At 31.3% G+C, this 27,756-nt stretch overlaps 3 protein-coding genes and 1 long non-coding RNA gene across 6 annotated transcripts; 2 read left to right on the top strand and 2 right to left on the bottom strand.

The window, feature by feature from the left end:
- Positions 1–42: 42 nt before the first annotated feature.
- On the top strand, positions 43–5,004 carry LOC122629594 (putative peptidyl-prolyl cis-trans isomerase dodo). 2 transcript variants are annotated; one of them, XM_043813173.1, is made up of 4 exons: positions 43–190; positions 771–983; positions 1,083–1,193; positions 3,782–5,004. In XM_043813173.1, the coding sequence occupies exons 1-4, from the start codon at positions 136–138 to the stop codon at positions 3,811–3,813; spliced, it is 411 nt and encodes a 136-aa protein (XP_043669108.1). In that variant the 5' UTR covers positions 43–135; the 3' UTR covers positions 3,814–5,004. The 2 variants fall into 2 exon arrangements, with proteins under 2 accessions (XP_043669108.1, XP_043669107.1); XM_043813172.1 differs by lacking the exon at positions 3,782–5,004 and having other exon boundaries at positions 1,083–1,536.
- Positions 3,720–5,576, bottom strand: LOC122629596. The gene is made up of 2 exons (XR_006327301.1): positions 5,207–5,576; positions 3,720–5,152 (listed from the first exon to the last, which is right to left on the bottom strand). It is a non-coding gene; the product is annotated as an uncharacterized LOC122629596 (long non-coding RNA).
- A 1,675-nt stretch (positions 5,577–7,251) lies between these two features.
- Positions 7,252–26,034, top strand: LOC122629592 (glutamine synthetase 2 cytoplasmic). Of its 2 annotated transcripts, none has more exons than XM_043813169.1 (3): positions 7,252–7,434; positions 22,815–23,005; positions 23,863–26,034. In XM_043813169.1, exons 2-3 carry the CDS (start codon positions 22,822–22,824, stop codon positions 24,786–24,788), a joined length of 1,110 nt encoding a protein of 369 aa, XP_043669104.1. In that variant the 5' UTR covers positions 7,252–7,434; positions 22,815–22,821; the 3' UTR covers positions 24,789–26,034. The 2 variants fall into 2 exon arrangements, with proteins under 2 accessions (XP_043669104.1, XP_043669105.1); XM_043813170.1 differs by lacking the exon at positions 7,252–7,434 and adding an exon at positions 11,633–11,786.
- Positions 25,795–27,738, bottom strand: LOC122629593 (surfeit locus protein 1). The gene is made up of 6 exons (XM_043813171.1): positions 27,442–27,738; positions 27,244–27,365; positions 26,943–27,134; positions 26,696–26,860; positions 26,391–26,621; positions 25,795–26,279 (listed from the first exon to the last, which is right to left on the bottom strand). Exons 1-5 carry the CDS (start codon positions 27,646–27,648, stop codon positions 26,408–26,410), a joined length of 900 nt encoding a protein of 299 aa, XP_043669106.1. The 5' UTR covers positions 27,649–27,738; the 3' UTR covers positions 25,795–26,279; positions 26,391–26,407.
- Between the last annotated feature and the right edge of the window lie 18 nt (positions 27,739–27,756).

The following is a 27,756-nucleotide window of genomic DNA, read 5'->3' as shown; positions in this document are numbered from 1 at the left end:
ATAGTGTTTGTTTAGGTTATTGTAATGTTTATAAGTTGGTAGAATACCTATGTATACTTTAGGAACGCGTTTATGTTTGACGTGAAGTCGTGTAGAGAAGAAATAATCTCGCAAGTCAACTAAATTTCAATAACCATGGCGGACGAGGAGCTTCCAGCGGGCTGGGAAAAACGTCTCAGTAGATCTACTGGTATATTAAATCTTAATTTTGTCGTTTGTTTGTATAGCTAAGTTATCTTTTTTTTTGATATTCTAATAGGTTTAGTTTTTCGAAAGTTTAATGTTAGTTCGATACGCTACTCTTTCACGTTGCATCAGATGGGCGGCCGGCATTTTTCCAATATTTCTTAGACGATCAATTAAATATCACATTATTTTTTATGTATTGCGATAAATATTATATATTTCTTTATACGCACATCTTTATTTAAATGATCGTAGAAATACTTCAATTATTCTATTAAGTTTTATAATTCGAAAAATTTCAACGATTGATATGCTAATGACTGTAGCCAGCATTATCATTTGATGATAAATGTAAAATACAAAAGAATATAATTGTGTATAACATTTATTAAAGCATAATATTTAAGGAATATTTTTAGTATTTTATTTATTATTTTAACTATAATTGTTGCTGTCATGATATTTCTATTTCATAGCTTTCAAATGAATGACTGATTGAAGGAATTTTCATTGCTTACTCTTCAATATTGAATAGATAATAGGTAAAAATGACTTGTAATATAAAAATAGCATTCTGTGTACAGGTCAACATTATTATTTAAATATTTATACTAAACAAAGTCAATGGGATAGACCAGACAAACCAGCAGATCCTTCTGGTAATGGTAATGGGGATGGTTCAGAGGAAGTCCAGTGTTCACATCTTTTGGTAAAACATTCAGGGTCTAGACGGCCATCTTCTTGGCGAGAAGAAAATATAACAAGGTCAAAGGAGGAAGCTTTAGAATTAATAAAGTGTGAGTTTAATGTTAATATCAAGGAATATTTAATACTAGATATATATTTGTTTATAAATTAAGAATGTATCATATTTATTTATACATTTTCTGTACTAGCTTACAGAGAACAAATTGCGTCTGGAAAAGCAACATTTGCTGAACTCGCTTCAAAGTATAGTGATTGCAGTTCAGCTAAACGAGGAGGGGATTTGGGACCATTTAGTAGAGGTACTATGCAGAAACCTTTCGAGCAAGCAGCATTTGCTTTGAAAGTTGGTGAATTATCTTCTCCTGTCCATACAGATAGCGGTATTCATATTATCCAGCGGACTGCATAAAGCAGCTTACTCCACAATATGATGCAATGTACTTTGCAGAAAAGTTTCATATTAATTTCATTAGTCAAAAAGGTGGTTAAGCTAGGTTTTCTTAATTTTTGTATGAAATCTTGCAATTGATTTTTCTCTGAGTATCAGAGTTAAATCATTATTATGCAGATATCAACAGAATGATAGATCTTTCATTTTTTTCTTTTTTAATTTAATCTGATAAAATTGTATATTGATCAGTCTTCCACTAATTAAATATCTTACTTATATTCTTTTCAAAACAGATATTTATATCATGTTATATGATATATTTATATTTTCACGATTATAATAAATAATTTTTCTAGATATCTTGAAAAGATAAAATTTCCAAGTATCATAACAGGTCATTATTTTTCATACAATTATTGATACATAAGAATTATTTCTTTCTTTTTTTTTTTTTTTTTTTTTTTTTAATCAGTTTAAATTAATAAATTTTATTTAGTATGCTTAAAATTCTTTTAATCTTTGATTCACTTTATTAAGATACATATTTCGAAAAATATAAATAATAGTATCTTTGTTGATCAAGAAAATATTTTACAGTTGTTTTTAGGAAAGAAAGATTATACTAATATGTAGTATTTAAAATCAGCCAACTCTATTACATAGGCTTTACTACTGACTTTTGTATTAATATATGCTTATTTTTAAGCACATTGCAATTTAAAACATTTGAATAGATGAAATATATGCGAAAATATATTGGAAATGTAGTTTCCAACAATATAACTTAAAAAAGTGAGAATTGCATCACATTTTAATGGTGCGGATACTATTTAATGGTTCACATAATAGTGGTAAATTGTTCATTGATCTCTGTATTTATAAAATTTTTCTGTTCTCTCTCTCTTTTTTTTTTTTTTTTTTTTTTATATTAACAATAAGTTGAATGTTCTTTAAAATAAAATCAGATGTGCTCAAAACTGAACAATTCAGTTTTATTTGTGACATGTATCTACACATAGTCAGTAGTATGTATTGATCCTTAATTAATTTTATTTTCTTATATGTATAGTAAAATGAAAGTGGAAAAAACAAGATAGTATAAGATAGGATAAAGAATTTGTTGAAAACCTAGATTATTAAAGTTTTTGATATAGTGAAAAAAATAGGAAGTTCTTTAATAGAATTGTTTCTTTATCTCATAAATTTAATATAAACCACCTTATATCTGTTTTATATTACAATTGTCAAATTTATTCAATTTATGATATTTAGGCGAATTAGATATGTTTCCATGAAGGTTTATTTAGGACATTCTCTTTATAATTAAATAATATGAAAAGATCAGTCATTTTTTATATCAATTTTTCTTCTTTAGGAAGTAACTCTTCATTTATGTCTATGCAATTTTAAAGTCATATGAACTTGTCTACGAGTGTATAATTAAAGTAGCAAACAATTAATAGTATATTGTAATACAATAATAAATTCATTAGTACTTCTTAAAAGAATTACTCAAAGTAAGTATTAAATACTTCGATAAATCTTCTAAAATTGAATCAAGAAAACGATAGAAATATGTAAAAATTCTTTCCTATTACTTTGGTTAAAGAGTTGGCTGTATCAGATTGTGACAATGATTGTATAATACCTTGTACATTTAAATACCTCTTAAAGTTACTTATACGTTTTGTATTTTTTTTAGGAATTATAGCACAAACATCTCCTTTGTACACATCATCTATTAAATGAAACTATAGTTAATGTTACAACACATTTTCCAACGTATATAAAGAGATCTAGTTCTATTATCTTAATGATAATTATTTATAATAACTTAGGAAACAATAGCAATATATAAAATGCATTTACATGCACAATAAAAACATTTTCGCATTATTGTATATTGTACAAGCATATTTAAATGTATTTAAACAGAATGCTTCTACAATCTAAGCAATCAATGAGGGATTATACCGTAATGCGGACATCCGAAAAGTGCGGAGGCGTCTAAATGCAATAATTGTAACGTATTTAAGTACTTACTTAAAATAAGCATTAAAATATATCAGTACGCTTCTGTTCGCATTAGACAAGTTTGCCGAATTCGTTTTTTATAGATATGCACATAATGTACATAGAAGTAATTTTGTTTTTCAACATCAAATATATAGCCTTCTAAGGTCATATGGTCATCAATGTACGCGTATTGCACGTTTATGTCGATTATCAGTATCGCCCCATGCTGGAGGAAATCCGCTACTCAATGGCTTCCCCACTTGGGAACCCTACACGAAACTTTGTTCTAATCATTATGTAAGCGCGCGTATGAAAGTCTATTTGCTCACATGGGGAGAACTGAATATGATTGACATAATGCAATAATAAAGAGTGGTACATTTATAACAATCTACAATGACGTAACATAGATATGATCTATTACTATCATATTCTCTTTTATATTAAATCATTAAAATGTTTACATGAATATATTTTCAGTGATTACGCCGAGCACGGAATCATCATTTTAGCAACGCTTCGATGAGAAAGTCATATAAGTTCAAGAACTTTTTTTATTGATCCAGGGAAACTATTTTTCATTAGGTCATGCATTAACAAACTGTAACAATTAAGACGCTTTTTAAATTTTATATAGTCATCAGTTCGTATACCTAAGTTTCGCATGTACGATATGTTGGACGCAAGTCTCTTTTGTGACCTTGTAAAAACCATTGTAAAGGGTCATTAGCGATCAGCCGTTGCGCAAGTTCCAGTTTTTCATTTGGTCGACCCTGGCGTTTAGTTTCCATAAATTGGTCACGATATCTAAACTCGATCAATTTCGAGACACGCGATAGTTGAAACAATTTGATGAGCGACGATTTTGTTCCTCGATTATGATGAAGATAACGATGGTCCACGCTTCATTTATTTTAGTTTTCTAACGAAATTCTTGGAAAATAATTTCATTTTTCTCTCACTAACACTTATTAAGGAATTAACAAATTAACATCAATGCTTTATGGTTTTCATTTCACGAAGCCTGTGACGCAGCGACCGTGTGAAACGAACACCATTTATTCATGATAGTTGAATTAAAAGGAGGAAATGCGTCAAGTTTTCTCAACGAGTTAGCTTTCATTCGGTTCTTTTTAATTATCGTTCTCTTTACGATGATGTACAAACAAACTTTTCGTCGCACGCTTCGTAATTTTAATTTCTTGTGAAAAAATGTAACTTTTAGATAAGATAAGAGTGTTTTGCCAGGGTCGTGCCTTACATTACAATTTAAAAAAAAAATGTTCTACAAATTATTCATGTGCTTTTTACAGACGTTTTGCTCACGTATACATAGAAGTAAGTCTTTCACGTAATGCAACACGAATTTGTATTATAAAAGTTTGCTCATATAGCAAACCAAGGTCGCATTTTACACAGATTTAATTCAACGTTGTAAATCAGGGAAGGCTATTTCTATTAGCGATGAACGATTAGGGATTATTAGCAAGTAAAGATCTAAATGAAAAGATATACGTATATGAAGCGTGAAAAATTATTGAATCAATAGAATATTTTTATCAATTATTGATAACTCATATTGAAATGTATTGTTGAATTTTGTTGACTATGTAACATTTCGTGGAATTCTATCTTGACTCGTTGATGCCTGTTCATGTAGATCAGAGTACTGAAGAAAGCAAAGTATCTACGTCAATGCATAATCTAGCCTTATTCTTTTGCCTTTGTTTCTCACGAAAGACCGACAGAATCCTGAGTAACATCGCTCAAAGTACATTCATCTTCTTAACCATGGTTTCAGTTGGTGCAAATCGAATGTGAATGTACAATCCTGTATCTATATATGACATCCTATTGTAGAAAAGTTCGAAAATCATTTTGTATATTTAATTTATTATTATTTACCTGCATACGTAGCACAAAACACGGAAATATTTTTTTCTTTAGAAGGAGTGTTATGCGTATATAATTGCATTTATTTTTTTTAGTCGATGATCAAACGGTATTTTTTTGTTGTTGTTTGTTATATATGATCGTGCTGAAAAAGAAACAGAAATTTTGTTAGTTGCTTCAGTTTACGTAGAAGAACCGGTACGTTAAGTACCGTAAAGATCGATAGAAGTTCTCCTTGGCTAAAGATCATATTTTATAGTATGTAGTTTCTCTCACTAAGAATCCGTTTAATTTCTTTACTATTTCTACAATCAGAAAGTAATAATATCAATTAAATAATAATTATCTGTTCTCTTTACATTCATTTATAAAATTACATATTACTTTTTAAAAAATTTATACGATCGTGATCTTATTTGCAAAGTCGAATGACCTTCAAACGTCGTATTGATTACTGGTAATATCGAAAGAAACTTATCACGACATCGATCATTATTCGGTAAATAATTGATCTTCGACATGATTCAAACAGTTAAACGAGTTCGTTGAAGTATAAATTATTAAGTTGGAAAATATTATTCGCATAAAGTAATATTATTTCACACGAATCAATGATGAAGCATTTTATTTACAAAATTTCTGAGATTCGTTATAGATTGAATAATATATTTTTATTTTACATTATTACTTTTACCTTTTATAAATGTAACTTATCTGCTAATTGTAAAGAATTTAAAATTGCCGCGACGATTACACCAACTATAACCTTCAATGATCGTATCAGTATGACGACTTATAATATTTCACACAGATGTATTCTCCAACGATCGAACTTATACATTTTTCAGATTCCATTGCTATCAAGGTCAACTAATTATTATTACTTTCTTTTCTCTTTCGACGTGACATTACGTCAATCGTATCTATACTTTACGACTTATTGTACGTGATTTATCATATTTTTGTCATCCTTAAAGATTAACTAATTCCCGCAAAAATATAGAACCAATCAAAAAGCTTTCGATTAAAAATATTTTATTAATTGCGATATAATTTGTTATTAGAGAAAATAATATTAAGAATATGAATTACTTACAATTTTATTATATATTAAAAGAAAAACAATCGATATTCTTTATTAATTACATTTGATAAAAAAGAAAAAGTTTGATAAAAATAATTATGAAACTAGCCAATCAGAAATAAGTATTGGATGAAGTAGTATTGGTTGAAGTATCGATCGATCGATTTTTTATTCCACGTTTAACTATTTTATTTCGTTAAAATTTGGCCATTTATATTAAAAACACTATAGGAGTGTATGTTTGTTGTGTTTCTTTAAATCGTGAAGATAACAAATTTGTAATAATATGTTTTGTGAACACGAGCTAAAAGCGCCATTAGAAGTGGCGCTTATCCGAAACTTCATTAATCGCAAGTTCATGGTCCCGCCATATTTGCATCGTAAAGTTATTTCCTATTCGTTCGAACCTGTACGGTTTTCGGACTTCTAAGGTCTTTTGAAATGATTTATTACAAAGAAGTCCAGTTACATAATATCACGAGTTTGTTCGATGTTCCATAAGGAAAAAATAATAATTCAGGTTATTTTACTTAAAGATCGACGAAAGACGACGCGAAGTAAGTGCACGGTGTATTTCGCGAAATATTTGATTTCAACGTTACGAACAAGAAATTCTAATAGTGTTTAATATACGACGAATGTTACATTTTTCAAACGTTAAACGAATTTATGACGAAATCGAGAAGATTCTCTTTGATGACGATAACAAAAATCTCGAAATAAGAAGAAGAAGAAGAAGACAACGACACCAACAACGACAAAATGGTATCGACGTCAAGAAATTCTTTCTCGTTTCGTGATCCGTTCGTGCTTCACGAAAGAAAAGAATTTTCCGGCTGGTAACGATCCGTCGTACCGAACGATCATGCCGGATAATCGTTTTCATCACGGAGGTGGGGAAGCTAGGCTAGCCGAAGAAGAGCGCGGGGTGAGCGACGCTTGCGCTGAAACGCTCCCCTACATAAGTTATCGCGGGCGCGCTCATACGGCAGTATCGCAGATCGTGTTATCAGGCACAAGTTGGCTAGTTTCGTCAAGAAGAACTATCTATTGGATAGTAGAAGGAAGAACGTAAAAGACGTAGAGTGGCATCGATCAAACGTTACAAGAAGTCGAACCAAGACGGTCCTTTCTGAACGCGTGGATTTATTTCTAAGTGAGTGCGTTTTACATTCTTTTTACTTTCATTATTTTATATTAATTTATTAAGAAGTGCGATATATATATATTTTTTTTCTTATTCGTTGTTATCCTCGTAGATAATATTTATGGATTTCGAACGATAGAATTGATAACCTTCTTTCTCTCTCTTTCTTTTTTATTTAATACGATGAAAATTAAAGGATCATCGATCGAAGTTCTGTTTCTCGAGAAAAAATAAGTGTAAGAATTCGCGCTTAGAAAAGTTTATACGGTTATACAGATAAAATAGAGGAAAAATTACGACTAATTTTTTTTTAGCAATAAGATATCAATCTTAAGTAGAGAACGTATAATAATCTTTATTTTATATATAGATATACATACGAGGTATCGAGTTAGATAATAGTTAGATGGAAAAATGATCGGTTGCATCTGTATCATTCGATAGTATTGCATTACCGTCGGATGTCCGCAGCTTTTTTATTTTTTTATTTTTTATTTATTTTTTTTTTTTTTATTTTTTCGGATTCTCAGATAATGGTAGATCAGATACTTGGCAATGACTTTGTTTGTGTCTCTTTAAAGAACTCTTAATCCATTTGTGAAAAGATAAATCCACTTAGTTTCAACTTATCTATTTGAAAATCTTCATATTTTGATGAAGTCAATTAACGTGTTCCTTATCAATTACTTAGATAAATATCTTAGAACAGTCATCCTTGTTTTTACGACATAATATTAAAGCAATCTACTGTTCAATGATTGAACAAATGACATCGATGTCAATTTACAATTAACTCTTTAAATTATGGATATTCCTTATCACCTGATATAGATATTCGTTTTTCCGTATTACGACTTAACGCGTGACAAGACTTTTAATTTTAAACGATGATAATTACCGTTTTCGTGAATATAACGATCACTTGTCTTTATGTTATGCAAATACAAGCGAATCCTCGTCAATAGACTCTTAGTCCTTAAGAAGAGTTCCGATTCTTCGTTTGTAGAACGTTAACGATTACTTTGACAATTTCCAAGTGTTATTTGTAAAATAATCTGATGAAACGACACAAAGACGACGGCACCGACCTACATTGCAAAAATAGAAATATCGAATCTTATGAATGTTTAACAGGCTAGCACGATATGTTCTTTTATATTTATCCCCTCTCGGTAGATTTTGTATTGTTATTATTAGGATTCAACGTCCATTTCACGAAAATTTTCACGCAGACTTACGCGTCCCATAGATTATACTCATTTAGCACGGTGTAGGCTCAATAATACGATTCGTCGGTAATGATAACTGCGACGATCATTTCGTTTCCTGTACATATGTCCCTAATCAACCGTACAAGCATATTGTATTGACCAGGGGATTTTACGATAACGAGATCGACCTTATCGTCGAAATATCTTTCATTGAAAATGGGTAAGAAGTTTGAGTGAGCAAAGAAATTAATTTTATCAAGGAGGATGAAAAGAGATGTACAAACAAGCTCCTATTCTCAGAAAGATATTTATTTCTCGTACGAAGAAGAAATTTCTACAGAATATACGATATTTGAATTAATAATAACGAATTGAATTATCGTAGAAACGATTAATATCTTTGCATCGAAAATATGATTGTATGTAATTAATCTTTCACCTGTAACATAGACAGATTTACTTCGTACGCTTCACGTAATAACAAAGTTTTTTTAGTAGATTTTTTATGCGTACATTTGAAATGCGTATATTTAAAAATGTATGATATTCATACAGGTTTAGAGAACGCACGTGTCAGCACGATATATTTGTCATACGCACACCTTCGTCGTGCGCGATAGTTCCACGATCGACAAACACGGCATCCTGTTTACTCGTTCGTTTTAAAATCTCACATGAATTAGATGGTATATCTTCTGTATCGAAGAACCTGTTTACTACAACTAATCGCGAGGACTTGATCAATAAATTTACGATTGAATTCATATGAATGATAATTAATAATTAATTATTCCGAACGATTAGTTGACTTTCTAAATTATGGATCTTCGATCCTAGATTCTCGATCTTTCTTTTAAGATCATTGAACGAACTCGCGCAACGCGAATAAATTTTTTGTTTTCTATACTTGATAGAACGAACTCGCGTTTCTTACTGCGGATCAAACAGTTTTAACAATGAATTCGATTTGTTTTCCTATGTCTCCATGACGATGTAAAGCGTCCGGCATCGTCAAATCGATACATGCGACTGTTCTTTCATCATATTAGGGTCAAATCACGCGTGTCCGGTATAAGATAATGCAAAAGGATTCGAGGGATCATCGTTGGATTGAAGGCACAACAATTCGCGAAATTACTCTCTAGGTAGGGTACGTTTGGCTAAAAAGAGAGAGAGAGAGAGAGAAAGCTTTTAAGCACTCCCAGTAATTAATGAGAAAATACGATACATGTGTGAACGACTTGGGTCGTTCCAATTTTTCAACGGTCCTCGAAATTTCGACTCTGTTTTAACATTTAACGTACATGTACGATTGCGAATAACGAATAACGTATATGGATATATATATATATATATCTATGTATGTACCATGTACATTGAACTCGTATGACGTAGAATTAATTGGTCTTAGTTATTATTACATACATAGTAGTTCGTATCAAAGATTATAAGCGATGTATATGAACTCGTTATATCTTCACGCAAGTACTCTCGTTAAGTAGTATAACAAAACAACGTTCTAACAAAGCCAAGCGTTTGAGCGATTCTCAAGTAAAGTAGAAAAAGAGGGAAACGATATCGAGCGATCTTTATGGCTGAGTCTAAAGTTTGCTTGGAATTCTTGAAAAGTAGGGTGAACGTATGGACTTCGCGAGTATTCGCGAAGCTATGACACTCTCAATTCCTTCTCAGTTATCGCAAAAGTAACGTCAGTTAGTTCTAGTGTTGGTAGATCGGTGAGTGATACGTTAAAATCACTTTTAAAGAGATCTCTTTAAACTCCGTACCGCAGTAGTCTTTCGTGCGCTCGTTAATTCGTTCAAACAACTTGCTAATTAACACTAAGTATCCGCGAATCATTTTATTTAACATTGACGTAAACTTTCTAACGCGTGGCAAGAACGTTCTCTTCTTTTATTTGTCTAGTGATCGACCATTTCAAGCAAATCGCGAGTTCACGTGAAATTAAAATGCAAAATTAGAACATTTGGATACTTTTCATAGTACGTACATATTTATCTTCTTTAGTAAGTTCTTCATAAATGTTCTTCTAAATACTTGTTAAAATGTTCTTAGTAAATAATGACAAAATCTTTCAAGGATTAACTCGAGATTACGATTAAATTACTCGATAGTTTTCGTATACATGTTTGATTCTTTATCTTATTTTTCAAAGATCGTAAAGACATTTCAGATGTATATTATGTAATATATCTTATATAATATATATTATACATTATATAATATATTATGTTTCATTTATTATATATATATAAAGAGAGAAAGAGAATTGGAAATTATTAAAAAGAAATGATCGTATCAATAACGTTGTCCCACTTATATATATATATATATATATATATATATATATATATATATATATATCGTTTCAAAGCACAATGTAAGAGTCTCTATTACGCCAGGAAGATGCACGACGAGATAATTCGTTGTATGTCGTGTAGCATAGCGGGGTGCTTTTCGCGCGAAAGTTCATCGATATATCGTACGAGATATTTCGCGAATGACTTCGTTACAAGTTGCGAATAGACTTCCTCGTGTTTTTTCATTGATATCATTTAAGATTAATTCATTTATTACTCGTTGGATGGACCAAGCATATTAAAAGAAATTCATATTAGCTCGTTATTAAATTAGATAAATTAGAAACTATATGACGAAGACAGACTCGCAGAGTTTAAATATTTATTTAATAATGATATCGAGATAAGACTAAGTAGATAACAATCATCGTTCAAAGTTCGTTTGTAAGATCCATGTTACATATGTAAGATGTACAGAGTTCAGAATGACGATTTTCTTTCTTTGGACTATCGTACAAAGGATAATACGACATAGTTTCGTTTACGGTCGACACACTCGTCATCTAGAAACCTAATTTACGTGTGGTAGACTTTTGACTCACGATCCTATTTTCGAAAGCATTATCTATACTAAACTACGCCTCTTTCGAACTCTCTTATGCGTGCTCATATCATGTATGACTTCGACGGCAGTCACCTGGCAGTCGTACTCGGTGAAGTCAGTACATCGCACGCGTCTTCGCGTTTTCGTCTAAATGAAGTGTTCGTTTCGTTGTTAACGAGCGTTACATCGTCTCACATATTACATCAGGAGTAGAATCGAACTCAGGTATTTATTAGTATTAAATTCATTCGGATCCTTCTCCGCGAGATTGATTTTAATTATTTAAAGTCAATTTCGCTCGCGTTATATTAAGAAGTCATCGTCCATCTTTTGACAGGAAGTTTAATTAAATTTAAATGTTGTATCCACTTTAATCGATTCACCCACGTTCTTCAATCCAAGTTTATTATGGAATTCCTTTTCAAACGACTTTTTTGAGTCCGTGAAAGCACCGCCCAATAGCCGTGATACGTTTGGATTAGACTTTGTTGATGTTTATAAGAAAGACGCGTAGGAAGAACAGCTTCCGTTTCTATGTAAATCTTACTTTCAATATATACGTTGCACGTGTACGTCTTGATCGTTGTCTGTTTCGTAATGAAGTATCATTTTTATTTATTTTTTTTCTGTTTTCAGTTCATTAATATTTATAACGATTATATTGTGATTAAAATGATTATAATTTTATCGTATTATATAATAGTAATCGACAGATCATTTTTATTATATTCTAAGCAGACAAACACGTATAAAAAAAAAAGTATCGAATCGTATTATCGACGTCTGATTGATGTAAAGCAAACTTGGCAGCTTTATAGGCAAAATTCCGATCGTTCGTACTAACCAATTCGAGCGCGTTAGACGAACACACGCGTTTCTTGTGCAAGTATGTGTTTCTATTTCCGATGGGGTTACAGGCTAACTTGATACGTTTCTTCGTAGAAAAGTCACTTATTACGATGGTCGCCTATTTAATTATTATCTTATTCGTTTTTATCGTTTCGTTAATGCTCCATTTTTATCGTATCATTGCCGAGAGAGAAAGAGAGAGAGAGAGAGAAAGAAGAAGCAAGTTTGATTAAAAGGAACAATGAATAATTGTAAACAGCTGATATAGCTCAGCTCACGACGGGTTGCGTATATTAAGGCGTACTGCGTATATCAATTTTGCATAATCAAAGTAAAAGGCTCGGTATTTCTCTAACAATAAATACAACTATTCTCTTTATTTCTTTTGCTTATTAATGAACAATTAGCAGTACTTCGAATGCAATTTTTTATCTCTTACAATCGCATCTCTTATTCCCATTATCTAATCATGCAAATCGTTATTAGTCTCGTTACATATATAAATCGTCGAGTTCTCTGCGTTCCTCTTTGTTTTTATTTATCATTCGATTGCATAAGAAGAAATGGAATAGAGTCCTTGGCAATGAACGTTGAGATTTTAAGAGAGGGGGAGGGCGAGAGAGAATGAGAGATAGAAAATTGGAGGTGGGTGGTAAAGATGGTTGAAGGTAAACGAAGAGAGGGAGGAAGAGTAGGAGGAGGCCTTGATGTTAGCCGGAAATAGTTGGCACGGAATTGCGTGTCCCATCGCACTCTCTTCTCAGCCTTTTTAGCTTTGCTAAGGTGAACAGAAAAATGCTCTTCATGCGTTCCGATGACCCTGAAAATCTTCCGTCGACTTTTGTCTTCTATCTTCTTCTTTCTCTTCACTTCTTCTCACATTCCTTGCTTTTGTACGAAATCATGTACACGCGATCGTGTAGAAAGCGCATGGAAACTCGTTACACGTTCGTTAGCTTCTTCGAGGTTACGTCTGCCAAAAATTCATCGATCGAAACAGCAATATTGCGTTGTACGAAATAATCAAAATTAGATCAAAGATAGAGACGAGATAAAGATAAAGACGAGTTTGGAAATTTGTTTAGAAATGTTTTCGTTCGAATATTTTTATCATTTTATATACGTATACGTGAACGTTTACGATCATCATAGAATATCAATCGTGATTTAATACTATCAAATTCTTTTTGAAATATAGATATTTATTCTTTTTTATAGAGAACGATAGCGAATTATAATACAACGCGTCAATCAAAATAATCTTGTATCTGATCGTTATTAACGATTGTGAATTCGCATAACATCTCATACGATGATGCTTGCCAAAGATAGAGTATCTATTTAGGTTACCGATGTACTTCTATACTCTATGGTATTTTCGATCTGAAATGGGATGGAAGATACGGGAATACACGCATAAATCTCAAGCGAAGAACGATAACGATTGAATCGTGATAATCTCTATACATCGGTGTTTTTCAATTACTCGAAGTGTGATAAATAAATGAACTATGATGTATTTCTATTTCAGTTTAGAGTAACGTGCAAACAAAAGAATATGTTAACAATAATTACTTTAAGCAACATTAATTTTTATTATTTATCATCATTCGGATTCTTTTTCTCAATCAAATATGTAACTTCGTACTACGAAACACGTGAATGAAAGATAAGAATGAAAATTATAATTATACGGTATAACTCGTCATGTAAACTTAATTCAAAGTCAAATGAATACGTAATATATATGCAAAGTTGTGAATGGCGAAGTCTAAGTATCTCTCAAGTATATAATTTACAAGATAAAGATTAAAATTTCGATCGAAACGCGTTATGTAACGAGTTGTACATGCTATTCGTTTCACGATAAAAGGAAGTACAATATATTAACTTACTCACTTATGACGCCATTCTTGATCAAGAGCCAATGGTTAGAAAAAGCAACAGCTGTTCCAGCTAATTTTCTTTGTCTGTCAGTAAAACGGAAAATTTGTTGTAATGCACGTTCAGACAAACAAGAAAATGACATTGAAAATATGTAGCTCGTAGAATCGTTCATATGTAGCAAAAGAAATAGTTCAATATTCATTAGATGAATAATCTTTAAGTGGCCAAACGTCCTCGATCATCATCAGAACGAATAATGAACGTTTCGTGATTGATTTCATGGCTTCCTTTCAATTTCGTTCCTTCTTAGGGTATGTCACTCAGCATGTGACCCTTCATTTTAAAAGTATTCTCGCAGATTAATGCTTGGAAACTATCGGAAAATTACTGCGAAATTATCAACATTTTTTTTTTATCGTCGCTTCGAGCAACGAGACTTTTTATTTTTGTGAGATTCGATATATCAATCAAGAATTATTTCGACCAAAAGATAAAAAATGTTCGAAAGTTTGAAAGTATAACATTGATTTAATTTAACAACTCTTTAAGCTTATCTTCTTCGTTTAAGATTTTCCTTTTAACGATTTAATGTTTCTAACTTTCGAAAGTTCCAAATGAATTTAACATAGATCCGATGTTTTCATTTACTAGTCATGCAAACTTTTAATTTTTTGTAACTTAGGATATTTCTTGAAACGTCCAATGATCGAGTACGTTTGAATTTCTTTCTTCGACCATTCGATCAATTCTCTTTATCGATTTTCGCTGAATAAAATAAGAGAAAAAAGAAGTTAATTCGTTTCGATCGCCATGGATTAATATACTGTTTTCAAGGAGTTTAGTTCTTAAATGGAAGGTCTATGCAAGTATCATTTGGCTAGTCTAGGTCAGTAGAACGCTTTATCGTGTCGCAGTTTGCTTCTATTATCGCCAGACCCTAGCAAGTTTGTACTTGATGCACGAATAAACCTCCCTTCATATTATATGCAGTAATGTAAGAAACCTTCATACATACATCGTAAAATAATTTATCATGAGTGTAATTATAGTGTACGGTAACGATGATTGTAATTTCGATAATTAGATATCGAAATTATTATTCGATATCGAATTAACGAGCTTTAATCAATCGATAGAAAACTTTCGATTTATTTTATATTTAAATCATATATACAAATTTTATCTAGTATACACCTACGTATTATTTATAATTTTCTTAATAATACTCACAATATCGTAAGATCTTAATTCATTAAAAACACGAGATCGTGTAAATAAACATCAATTAAATTTAGGGAGACAGTATGTTTCACTTGTGTATGTGTATGCACGTGATGAAATAAGCGTCAAAATGAGAAAGGAAAATAACCGGTGTGTAACGATACTAATTAAATGTTTCTTTATCAACTCTTATATTTTTCATGCTTCACGCGAGAATAATGAATAATTATAATAACAGTGAATAATAATAGTAGTAAAAAATTTACAATATGTAAAATACTCGTCACATAAGCTCGTCGACAAAAATTGTTTCCTTTCTTCTACAAGATACAGTACTCTACATTTTAATAGTAAGTTTCTCTTATTTATTTTTATTTTTAATCTAACTGTTTAATCTATGAAAGAGATGTGTTTATGAAATACAAATTTCCTGACTCGAGAATTTTACGTTATTTATCGCTTTTTTGTTTAATCTCTCTCTTTCTTTATATTTGAAGAAATGATAAGAAGGTCAAAGATATATAATGAAGGATTGAGTAATAGTAAGACTTCTATAAGCGAATGTTATCGTACGTAATAGTTAATAACTATTAATATCGCTAATAATTTTTAGCTGAGATTTGTTATAATGTTAAAAGTCTTTATATCATATCGACTTATATTTTATCGATAATGATATTGATAAGAAGCACGTGCTCATCGGAGCGTCGATTATTTAATCGAGGATACCCGATAGGTAAAATTTACACGCTCGCGTTACTGGATATTGGTTAATCGAGGAGTCCGAATTCTTGAGAAAAGAGAAAGTTAGAAAAGTAGAGTCGAGAACGTTAGTAAGATATTCGTTGTCTTTTTATCTTGTTCAAGGAGATAGTGAGAAACGAAGAAAAAAGAAAGAAAGAAAAATAACAATTATCTTTTCTTTTCTTTTTCTTTTTTATCTTATTCGAAACGAAAATAAAATAAAATTAGAAAAATCATTTTAGAAACAGTGGCTCGCTATAAATAATTATTAATCAACTTAGTTAATAACCGTAGCTATTATCCAAATGTGCAATCATCACGATGGTAGAATGATATCGATTATACTTATTGCGAAAAAGTAAAACTTCTATTCTATTCCAGCTCTACTCTAACTTTAACTCTAATTTTAAGTCTAACTTTAACTCTTTTGACTTTAACTCTAACTCGATGACTCGATTCCATCGATTACGCGGTCTGTGACCACTGGAACTAGAGTTTTTTCAGTTTATCCATTTTTCAGATAAAGTTCTGTGATAACATTAGCAGCAGTCGTAACGTCTGCTTTTCTAAATGATTTTTGATTTTCATTTATACTGATTTCATTATCGACTCTTATCTGAAGACTCTTCTTTTCTTTTCTTTTCTTTTCTTTTCTTTTCTTTTCTTTTCTTTTCTTTTCTTTTCTCTTCTTTTTTCTTTTGACAATTTATTCTCGATTGTCATAAAATAACATAATGAACATGATATAAAATTTCAAAGAGAAAAAGAGAGAGAGAGAGAGAGAGAGAGAGTTAAAAACTTACATAGATCTTCTTCTAACTACATAAAGTATAGAAGAAATCTATTTTTAAATTTTATATTTCTCACTTACTCATCCTCATAGCCAATTATAATGAGAACGGATACATAGAATGGTAATTAATTAGTACGCCATTGATTTCAACAGATGCTTTTATCAATGGTTGTTCTCGACTTTATTAACATGTCTCGTTACATTTAAAAATAATCAGACTTAAAAACAACTGGGCAGTTCGCGAAGAGGGACGAAGTTTTTGACGAATAAATATTGATTAGCTTAGCCATAGAATTAAATTTATTATCTAATATCTGTTTACAAGATGAGTCGATAGAACGATGATTATTCTGATATCAATTTTTTATTTGATTTATTATACGTATATGTGTATGTGTGTGTATATGTACATATAATTACAATAGCAGTAAAAGGACAGATAGGTAGATAAGTAAATAGATAAAAGAAAAGAGACGCCGATTCAAAAGAAAGAATAAGAATATCGACTAGAAGAGCTTTGTTTACAAGGGAGTCAAAGCTTCGAAAATTTATATGAAAACAAAATAATAACAGTATGTTATATGGTACTGAAAGTCGAACCAAGCGAAAAAGGAGAAAGAGAAAGATAAGAGAGGGGGTACCCATATAAAAGGTACCACTCTTTCTCTTCCACCGCCAGTAGAGAGTGCGTTGCTCTCACCGTTCTCGACAGGATTTTTCTTTCTTTAGTCGATTAATACTTTCTCCTTTTTTTATTGTTTACCACATCGTTTCTCTTCTCTCTTCTTTCTCAAGTCCAAAAGAGGAAAAAAGAAAGTCCGAACAAGGATCGTTTATCCTTTACCCAAAATCTCGTGATTATCTATGTAAGAACAACAAACGACCGATCAGAAAAATGAGCTCGAATAAGTTTGTGAAGATTTGCGGTAGCATAATTCTGCGATCGGTCGCAACCGGTCAAAAGCAGAAATGGATCACCGTCAGCAGGTGTATCAGGTTGGTTAACTTTTTGTATTTTCGCTGTAGAATTTCAAGAGCGCGTATTTTATCCGTAAAAGATAAGAAATTTTATTGTTTTCGAGTATTCCATAGAACTTTATCATCATGTGCGATTAATTGAGACCTAATAGGTGCGTTTTTACAAATAATTTTTATCAACAACGAAATTTATATTATTTAAGAATACAAGCAAATGTTAATCAAAAAGTTTTCATAGAATTATTATTTAAATAAGAAACATTTAAATGTTAATCAGTTTATCGAGTGAATGTCCGGCTTGAATACGATGACCTTGATGCATTGAATTTTAAATAAAGCATTTGTTATTGTTTTATGTAATATTTATATACACATATACATATAGGTATAAATACATAAGATACATGAGAACTGTGAAAAACTTGAAAATCGGTCAGATATTCTTGTACATTTATGCGTCGAAATAAAATACAAATTTAGAACGTTGTAGGCGAAAGAGAGAAAGAGAGGAAGAGAAAAAGTGTAAACTATCATACGAAACATGTGTTTAGTTATTTCAGAGATCGACTCATGGTCACAACGTAGTGGGGTATATTATTTGTTATCATCAAACGAAAGGTCAAACACATCTCATTAAACAATTTGTGAATAAAGTAAACAAAGATTAACGTGGATATTTACGTTCCTTTTTAACCAAATTTTATTATAAAGATTTTTCTCTATCTTCTTCTTCACAGATCAATCGGGCCATTGATTTAAAAGACCTTGAAGACAGATCGAACGATTCGTTTTTGAGAACATTTTCTCTTCTTCTTTTCTCATACAACTTTCTATATAAGACGTCTTCGTACTAACTAAAAACCGGTAAATTATACCTTTGATCTCGTCTGACCTTATTGCGCAGTACCTATATACCATGTGTATAGGTTCCACGTATCTTATTTTTCTCTTCCTATAAATAAATCTTACTATAATAGAATCGTACTAATAGATTATTATTAAGAAAACTTCCCATTTAGACGAAGAGTCATTAAAAATATTACGTTTGTAGAGCTATCTTTTCATATCTTTTAGTAGAAAAATAAAAAAGAAAGAAAAAAGATTTTCAAGTCTAGACATCTGACGTTTTTTCTTATAATTATTGGTATTATCAGACAACGAAATTAATAAAGATTGTCCAGAACGAATGGTTAATTTGGTCGATTCTGTTCTTCTTTCTTTTTTCTTTTCTTTTTCTTTCAATTTCCAACGAGACCTCTAAAATCGTCGAGAACGAGTAAAGTTCAAGGAACAAAGGAGCGTCATTAACGTTTCTCTGGTGTCTCTTTGTGGAATAGAAGAATAATAACAGCGAAATAGACGTTGCAATTAACGTAACGAAATTGCGTCGTCGTTATTCTATTTGACGAGATATGTAGTATATGTTCTATAAAATTTTTATGTATATATACGTAGAAACACGTCGTTAGAAAACTTTTCACGAATCTTGATAATTCGGTGATGGATTTTGTTTACACTCATCGATCACACGAGATCGATATTGTTGTTCCATTAGTTATATTTTATAATATATGTTATCGTTATATTTTAATAGTATATAGGTATCTATTGCACGTTGTGTATTAAAAACCTTGAATGAGAGTATCAGTTAACGAAAGAGGATAATACGTACATATGTATATACATACATACCTATAGATAAGGGGCCATTTAATCTCGTTAATGTCGTCATCATTATATTAAACAGAAAGGACTAGGAGGCGTCACTAAAAAAAGACAACTAAAAACTTAACGAGCTCTAACATGTGAGAAAGAGAGAATAAAAAATGACTTCTCGCTGGTGATTCTCGTGAGTTCAAAGCAAAGTGCATTAACCTTAGAATTTATTTTCACCATTGGTCTTTTATTACGTCCAGACAATGGAGCAATTAAATTATTTTTTTATTTATGTACACACATACATGCATACTATGCATATATATATTCGAACGTTTTCAACAAGTGTTGGTAAAATATGCAAAGAAAAATAAAGATCATCTCAGTTCGTCCTTCGGATGAAAAAATCGTTCGAGGACGTGGAAGCAAAAAGGATACAGTGCAAGTTGTTTATGAATCTAACTCGAGAATACCAACGAGCTGTTTCGAAAATCATCGATATTGTTCATCGAAATAATCGAGGTCGTCGTTCATGTCGTAATTATAATTTATACATTCATACAAAAGCACTTAAATAATTCACTGACTGTACTTACTGGCAAAGTTATTTTTAAAATTATCGTAGTCGTCGGTAATTGTTATGATTATAAATATCATTATCATCGAGAAAAAAAAACAAAATTTTGATGAAACTTTAAAAGACTTGGACTTGTCAAACTTTTGAACCCGAAATTAAAATTATCAAATAATTCCTGACATTAACTATACGATTTTTTTTCCGTTTCTTTAACGCCGTTATTAATGTTTTAGTAATGACGAAAATTTCTCGTATCGTTTCTCATACGATGTAATAATGATAAGAATGGAGCAATCCTCTCGTATCTCCTTTTAAGGACCAAACTCGTTTCGAGAAGAACGCGATCGCGTGCAAGGAGTTCAAATTATATATGTTCATATAAACGAACATTCGTTTGGATTTTTTGGAGCAGCAATCTTTACAATCACGCGAGACACATTAAAAGATCGATAGGAACAAAACAACAAGATAATATTATTTTTATTCTTAATACGAAAACGATTAATTCGAAGAAAAACACGAATAATGAAAAAGACGCATAATGTAATCATTAATAAACACTTTATTACGAGGAAAAAATGAGAAAATACAAATTTTCATTATTTTTTTTCCTGTTTTTATTCATACTATACGGTTCTTCGTCGTCTTTTTCTCGGAGTGATTCACATATTTCCTTTTAAAACTTGTTATATTATTAGAATTATATATATATTTTTACAAACATAGATAATGTAAATAAACAAAAATAAAGAAGGACATAAAAAAAATATCAATTAAAAAATTGGACGTCTAACATCGTTGAATTTAATTATTGTAAGTTGCATTTAATATTTTTTTCGATGAGAAATTAACTATGATTCGACCCACGAACACTTAATGACGATTAATAGCAATTATATAATTTGTGCTTTTGTCAAGCGTTTCTCGAGCGATTGCTGATTATTGCAACGATTATAAATTGTCTCTCTCTTTCTCTCTCCATGTTTCTATCTCTTTTTTCGATTTATTTCATTATGAGACAGGAGAGAGCGTCGAAATTTTCCACTCACGTACACGGACATACACATATACACATTACAACCTTATTTTCATCGTGTGGACCTTTTCATGTATTCGAAAGAGTCATTGCTCCTTCTCTTTCTCTTTCGATCATCTCCCATCTTCTCACACCATGAAACTTCTTTTATGGTATCGATTAAAGACCGTAAAAAAGGAGTGGAAATTTTTGTCAACGTCTAGTCAAAAGAATGATACTTAAACGATATCAAATAATGATTATAAATAGAAACCACTTTAAGGAATAAATTTTTTATATATTTTTTTTTTTTTTTTTTTTTTACGTAGTTGATTTAGTATTCGAATGATTTCGAAAATAATTACTTTTAAAAGATATAATTATTAATGATTTTGATAAACAATTTAAGAGATGCAATCGCAACAATATTTTAAGGAATAATTTTGATTTTGAATCGCAAGCAATGGATGGCATCAGTATATATACGATCATCGTCGTGGTAAGATCGTGCTTCCACGCACGAATCGCGTGGTACACGCATGAAACGTGGGCGCACCTATCTTTTCGTGCCGCCCAAGGATAAATAAAGAGCTTCTCTTTTTTTCTTTTTCAATCTTCTCCCTCTCTCTTTCTTCTCTGTCTGTTTGAGTCTCCCGTACCAGCTGCATCATCGTGGATGCACGAGCTTACGTCGTGGACGATGGACGTGCAACAAGTCGTACGTTATTTCCATCAGACGGCACCACCATCGTATCACTTGTTTATTTTTTTTTCTCTTTTTAAAGTGAAACTTCACTTTAAATAATAATCTGAAACATTTCAAATCTCTTCAAATTCATATAAATATGAAGAGTTAACAAAGAATTCTAATTGCTTTGAACATAATTAAAAGTTTGAAACTCTTGATAAGTTTAGAATCTTTTGTTACTTTCGTTATTCTAGCGATAATGGATTCACGTATCAAGCCAGGAAATAATATAATCAGTATCAAAAGAAATAGATTAAAACATATCATTTTAAATAAAATCTTGTTACTAAATATATATATATATATATATATATATATATATATATGTATGTATGTATGTATGTATGTATGTATGTATGTAAAAATATTATTACTTATTTAACTTTAAATATATTACATATATTCTGAAATAACGAAGTAAAATAGCAACAATATGAATTTATGAAAGAACATAGAAACGCAGTTGTTTCGTTTCGTTGTTTTATCGCTTTTCGATATTACCTCTTTAACGAGAAAAAGGAGGAGAATAGGATCGATTCAGGTGGTAAAGTCTATTCTTGAAACAAGTGCAGCAATAATGCACGATTACGTTTTCTTTCCTCGTCAATACTTTATCATTGTTGATTGATAGGGAATGTAAATCGTTAGCCTAAACGTTCGACGGTGGAAGCTTGAGATATTTTGACGTGCTTAGAAAATTTCCGATAACCTGATAGGATCTCATCGATATTCGATGTCCTTCGTAACAATTTACGTTTAACATATTTCTTTTATATGTATTACAGCACCACAATGTCGCGTACTATGCTAAAAGATTCGCCGAATGCGGCTGTGGACAAGACCTTACTAAACAAGTATCTCGACCTGCCACAACCGGATAATGCAATTCAAGCAAGATACATTTGGATCGATGGTACAGGCGAAGGTTTAAGATCTAAAACCCGAACTTTGGATTTCGTACCAAAACATCCTTCTGGTTGGTATTTTAGGAAATTCGTGAAGCTATCGTCGCGTTGTATGAATTTTCAACTCAGCAAGATTATCGGATATAATAATAAAAATGGATATACATCGTCGAGTAATTTATTTCAAAAGATTTTATGTATTTTCTTTTAATAACTCTTAAACAAAATTGTCTTAACAATTGAATTATATGCCTTAGGAAGAAGATCATTTAATTTGCAAAGAGATTAACATTAGCGAAGAAACTATTGTTCGATAGTAATGAATACTGAAATAGTAATAATCAAGAAGAGTTTATTGAATTATCTTGAGAATGACATAATCGATTTATATTCCAATCACAAGAAAATAAACAAATTTACATTTTATGTTAATCAAATTCGCGTAAGTGATGCAGATAACACGACTCGGTCGTTTGTTTTTATTTTTTGTCCTTGACTGTAAACCGTGACAGAGGTCACAAGTTAGTGAACGTAACGAGACTATTGTAGAATCACAATGAGCGCGTACACTTGTGCATGCTACATTCGTTCGAGTCTTTCATTCAATTTTCTTACGTTAAGGACAATTCGCGTAGTAGCAAAACGATAGATCGTAATCTTTTCTATTTGATCGAATCGATATATAAAAAAAAAAAAAAGATAAGAGTATCACAACATATACAAGATTAAAAACGAAAGAAATTTCAAAAATACCTTGTCAATAATTTAAGAATGAACATAAAATTCTAACAGTGATAAAGATACAAATTGAATACACAATCGATGATACAATTACAATCTTTTTTACATAGATAAAAATTATCTTGATATAACTCTCTATAAATTTCTCCTATAGATAATGACATTAATAAGATACATTTTCTTGTAGAACTACCAACGTGGACTTACGACGGTAGCTCGACGTACCAGGCAGAGGGAGGCAATAGCGATATATTTCTTTACCCTATAGCGATTTACAACGATCCATTCCGACGTGGTAACAACAAGCTGGTCCTTTGCGATACCTATACAAGCGATAAAACTCCAACGAAATCGAACCAACGCTACAAATGCAATCAAGCGATGGAAGCAGTTAAGGATGAAGAACCTTGGTTCGGTATCGAACAGGAATATACCCTTTTGGACTTTGATGGGAAGCCTCTAGGCTGGCCTAAGAACGGTTTCCCAGGTCCCCAAGGTCCATATTATTGCGGTGTTGGCGCAAACAAAGTCATAGGTCGCGAGATCGTTGAAGCTCATTACAGAGCATGCATTTACGCTGGTGTTAAGATCGCTGGGACGAATGCCGAAGTGATGCCTTCCCAATGGGAATTCCAAATAGGTCCATGCAACGGTATAAGCGCTGGCGATGATCTCTGGATCGCAAGATTCATTCTTCATTACGTTGCTGAAGAATACGGTGTGATTGTGACTCTTGACCCGAAACCGGTCGATGGCCATTGGAACGGAGCCGGAGCTCACACGAACTTCTCTACGAAACCTATGCGTAAAGATAATGGTATCTCAGAGATCGAGAAGGCCATCGATAAGCTCAGCAAACAACACCTCAGGCATATTCAAGCCTACGATCCACGTGGAGGAAAGGATAACGAGCGCAGATTGACCGGCAAATGCGAAACCAGCAGTATTCACGATTTTAGTGCTGGCGTAGCCAATCGCAATGTCAGTATTCGTATACCTCGTGGCGTAGCCGAGGATAAAAAGGGCTATCTCGAAGATAGAAGACCCAGCAGTAATTGCGACCCTTACTCTGTATGCAATGCCCTTGTACGCACCTGCATTCTCAACGAGTAAACCGAGGACTTCGATACACCTTTCGAACACTCTCCTATTCCTTGTAGACGTTACACGCACTTGGCCTGGTAAAACGGTTCTTAGCTAGTAGTAAAATAGGATCGTGAAAGATCCGCAGAAAGAACGGTAGTCGTTATTACGTGCTTCGAAGGATAGTTTCGATCGAACGGTCTAAAGGAATATCATCTTAGCGGATTTTTATGAGAACTTTATTAGGCATATACTTCCTTTTTAGTAAGTGTAACTTCTTTTTGAAGAACGATTGGAATAGGGGTAAGAATCAGTCCTTCATCGATAACATCTGCACAACGAGGTGGACTGTTGGATAGAATAGAAATTTTCTTAACTTTCTGACTTCTGCATTGTGGAAAATAATAAAAAAAAAAAAAAAATTAGAAAAAAGAAGAGGTGATATTCGTGAATTTGTTTGAGATTCACGTGTATTATATATACATATGAATAAAATCTACGTGAACGATAAGGTATAATAGAAAATAAACGCAATCAAATTTACTCAAATATTGATCTTGCGTTGTATTCCGTAATAATAAGAAATTATTATGATTATTGTGTCGTATATCTGGATACGTAGGCAAATTTATTTTATGAATTGTGTATCTTGCACGAGAGAATTATATATGCTTATTATATCGATATTTAAATTAACGTTGGTATAATCAATTGCGACAATAAAACGAAAGGTTTTCGTTCGAAACAACCGCATGTTCGGTACGATTAATATGCCCGTGTGTTTTATTACCACTGGCACGACAACGTTAAGTTTGATGCCTTTTCCATTATATCAGTAATCATATCTCTCACAAGGTCTGCTATGCAGCCGCAGAGTTTCATAAATTTAGATAACGATAAATGGGGTATAAAGGTGTTCCTTTTATCCAATTACATCGACGTGTTTACAAGTGGGTTCTGCGTTCATCGTCGTTTCATTATTAATGATATATCGCTCTATTTTATTATAATATTACATAAAAGAATGTACACACTATTGATGTAATTTGTATATTGTATATTTTCATATTTGTATAAAGATATTTTCTATGCTCATTCGTTAATGTACTATATACTACGATCATCGTTAGCAATTTTGCTGATAATGATCGCTATTATCGCTGTTATTGTTGTTATAATACGGGAAATAATGTTTCTGGGAGCAATTAATATTCTCCTATAAATGGAGTACTCACTTGTTGCGTTATAAAATAAAGAAATCTATGATTATAAGTTAGACATTCGTTTATTTTATTAAATATCTTATTAGAAATAAGATGATAAGAAATATTTTTTAACGAACAAATGGATTATATCTAAACTATACAAGTTATAATACAAAAGAATATATACATATATCAACTTACTTAATTGAGTCACAATGTTACACTTTATATCTTCGATTAAAAATCGATATACCATCTATTTATCATTATTATCATACAAAATGAAGACGCGAAGACATCTGCTTAATAGTGCATTCTATAAAATAGAAGGAGTATCATTAAATTGTGATAGGTATTCATGGTAAAGAATTGTACATGCATGCATTTATTGTATATGTATAATGTACAAAGTTTTCATTATTAATACCTTTAAATTTGTGCTAACTAATGTAGTGGTAGCTTCTTTATAAAAATTTTGTACCAGATGGTTGCAGTACATAAAGAGAGTGTATACCAAGTAACCATATAAGAAAAATGTTCATTTCGTAATGTAATTTTCGTTTGACAACTAAGTGGACCTTCAGGAGGATCGTTTTTGGACCATAGGTCAATAAATATAGGTGAAGTATCAGCCATCTTGGCCATATTTGTTATGTCTCTAAAAATCAGAATTTCCTTATATTAGTATATGATAGTTTTTCTATGATAAAAAATGTAATTTTTAATGTTTACCTGTAGTACCATAATCCATATTTAGGTTTATTTGAAGGATTAAAAGGTGGTCTGGATTCTTCTTTTCTTACAATACCATTGATTTCAATAGTTTCTTCAATTTTACTATGTGGTAAATTTTTTGCTTTGTCAGGTATCCAACCACGATTTACTAAGATTGTTAGGCTAGAACAGTTAAACATATATAGAAAGTGGTTTATATAAAACTATATACTTAAATATCTTTCATAGATTTAGATATACATACTCTTGATTTTCTACCTTAAATGGTGTAATAACATTCCATCCATTAGTATTTCTTCTAGCAAATAGATTTCCTGTATCAATTGCTACATTATGATAAATTACAGATCTAGGTCCAATAAGGAATTCCTTTTCATGTAAAAATTTACCCTTTGCTTTTACAGTACAATATTCCAAAGAATCCAGTCGATCAACACTATAAAATTAATGTTATATTCTCATATATTCATTGATCAATTTTTGATAAAAAAATTTATCTTATATTTATTATGGTTATTATATATTTATATCTATATTATAATTACTTCTCTACTAAATCAATAGGTGCAGCATTTATTCGAGTTTGTAAATCTTCTATTAACTTTAACTTCCATTGACGTCTTTGTAATTGCCATGTACCAAGAAAAAATGTTGAAACTGGCACAACCTTAAATCGATTATATTATGAGTAATTAATTCTTTGTGAATTATAATAAAAAAAATATAATTATTGAATTACTCACAAGCAAAAAATATCCATATAAACTAATAGGTTTTTTAGCTTTCTGTCTGATTTCATAGAGAGTTGGATTAGTTGATTTTGATCTTCTTATTAAATGTACTTTAATATTATTACATAACAATAATCTGCTTTTCTCTTTATATTGACAGTGATTAATTAAAATCTTATGTGCTAAGTTTGAAAAATTTCTAATAAATGGTAAATTCATTGTTATTCATTTCTCTATACTCTGTATTCTAAACACTCATCGATACAGGTTATATCGAATTTACACTGCTGATAACACAATTTTATTATCATCAAATTTTATGAAGCG

The sequence above is a fragment of the Vespula pensylvanica genome, chromosome 5 (assembly GCF_014466175.1).
Source record: "Vespula pensylvanica isolate Volc-1 chromosome 5, ASM1446617v1, whole genome shotgun sequence".
Taxonomy (NCBI): domain Eukaryota; kingdom Metazoa; phylum Arthropoda; class Insecta; order Hymenoptera; family Vespidae; genus Vespula; species Vespula pensylvanica.
Note: the sequence above shows the minus strand (reverse complement) of the source record. Positions and strands in the feature narration are given on the sequence as shown.

Bases quoted from the DNA above. Each gene is read 5' to 3' on its own strand.
- LOC122629594 (XM_043813172.1), top strand. From the start codon at position 136: ATGGCGGACGAGGAGCTTCCAGCGGGCTGGGAAAAACGTCTCAGTAGA. The intron at 191-770 runs GTATATTAAATC...TTCTGTGTACAG, and splicing joins ACGTCTCAGTAGATCTACTG to GTCAACATTATTATTTAAAT. The intron at 984-1,082 runs GTGAGTTTAATG...TTTCTGTACTAG, and splicing joins AGCTTTAGAATTAATAAAGT to CTTACAGAGAACAAATTGCG.
- LOC122629592 (XM_043813169.1), top strand. From the start codon at position 22,822: ATGTCGCGTACTATGCTAAAAGATTCGCCGAATGCGGCTGTGGACAAG. The intron at 23,006-23,862 runs GTTGGTATTTTA...ATTTTCTTGTAG, and splicing joins CGTACCAAAACATCCTTCTG to AACTACCAACGTGGACTTAC.
- LOC122629593 (XM_043813171.1), bottom strand. From the start codon at position 27,648: ATGAATTTACCATTTATTAGAAATTTTTCAAACTTAGCACATAAGATT. The intron at 27,366-27,441 runs GTGAGTAATTCA...AATCGATTTAAG, and splicing joins TATATGGATATTTTTTGCTT to GTTGTGCCAGTTTCAACATT. The intron at 26,622-26,695 runs GTAAACATTAAA...TCTGATTTTTAG, and splicing joins TATGGATTATGGTACTACAG to AGACATAACAAATATGGCCA.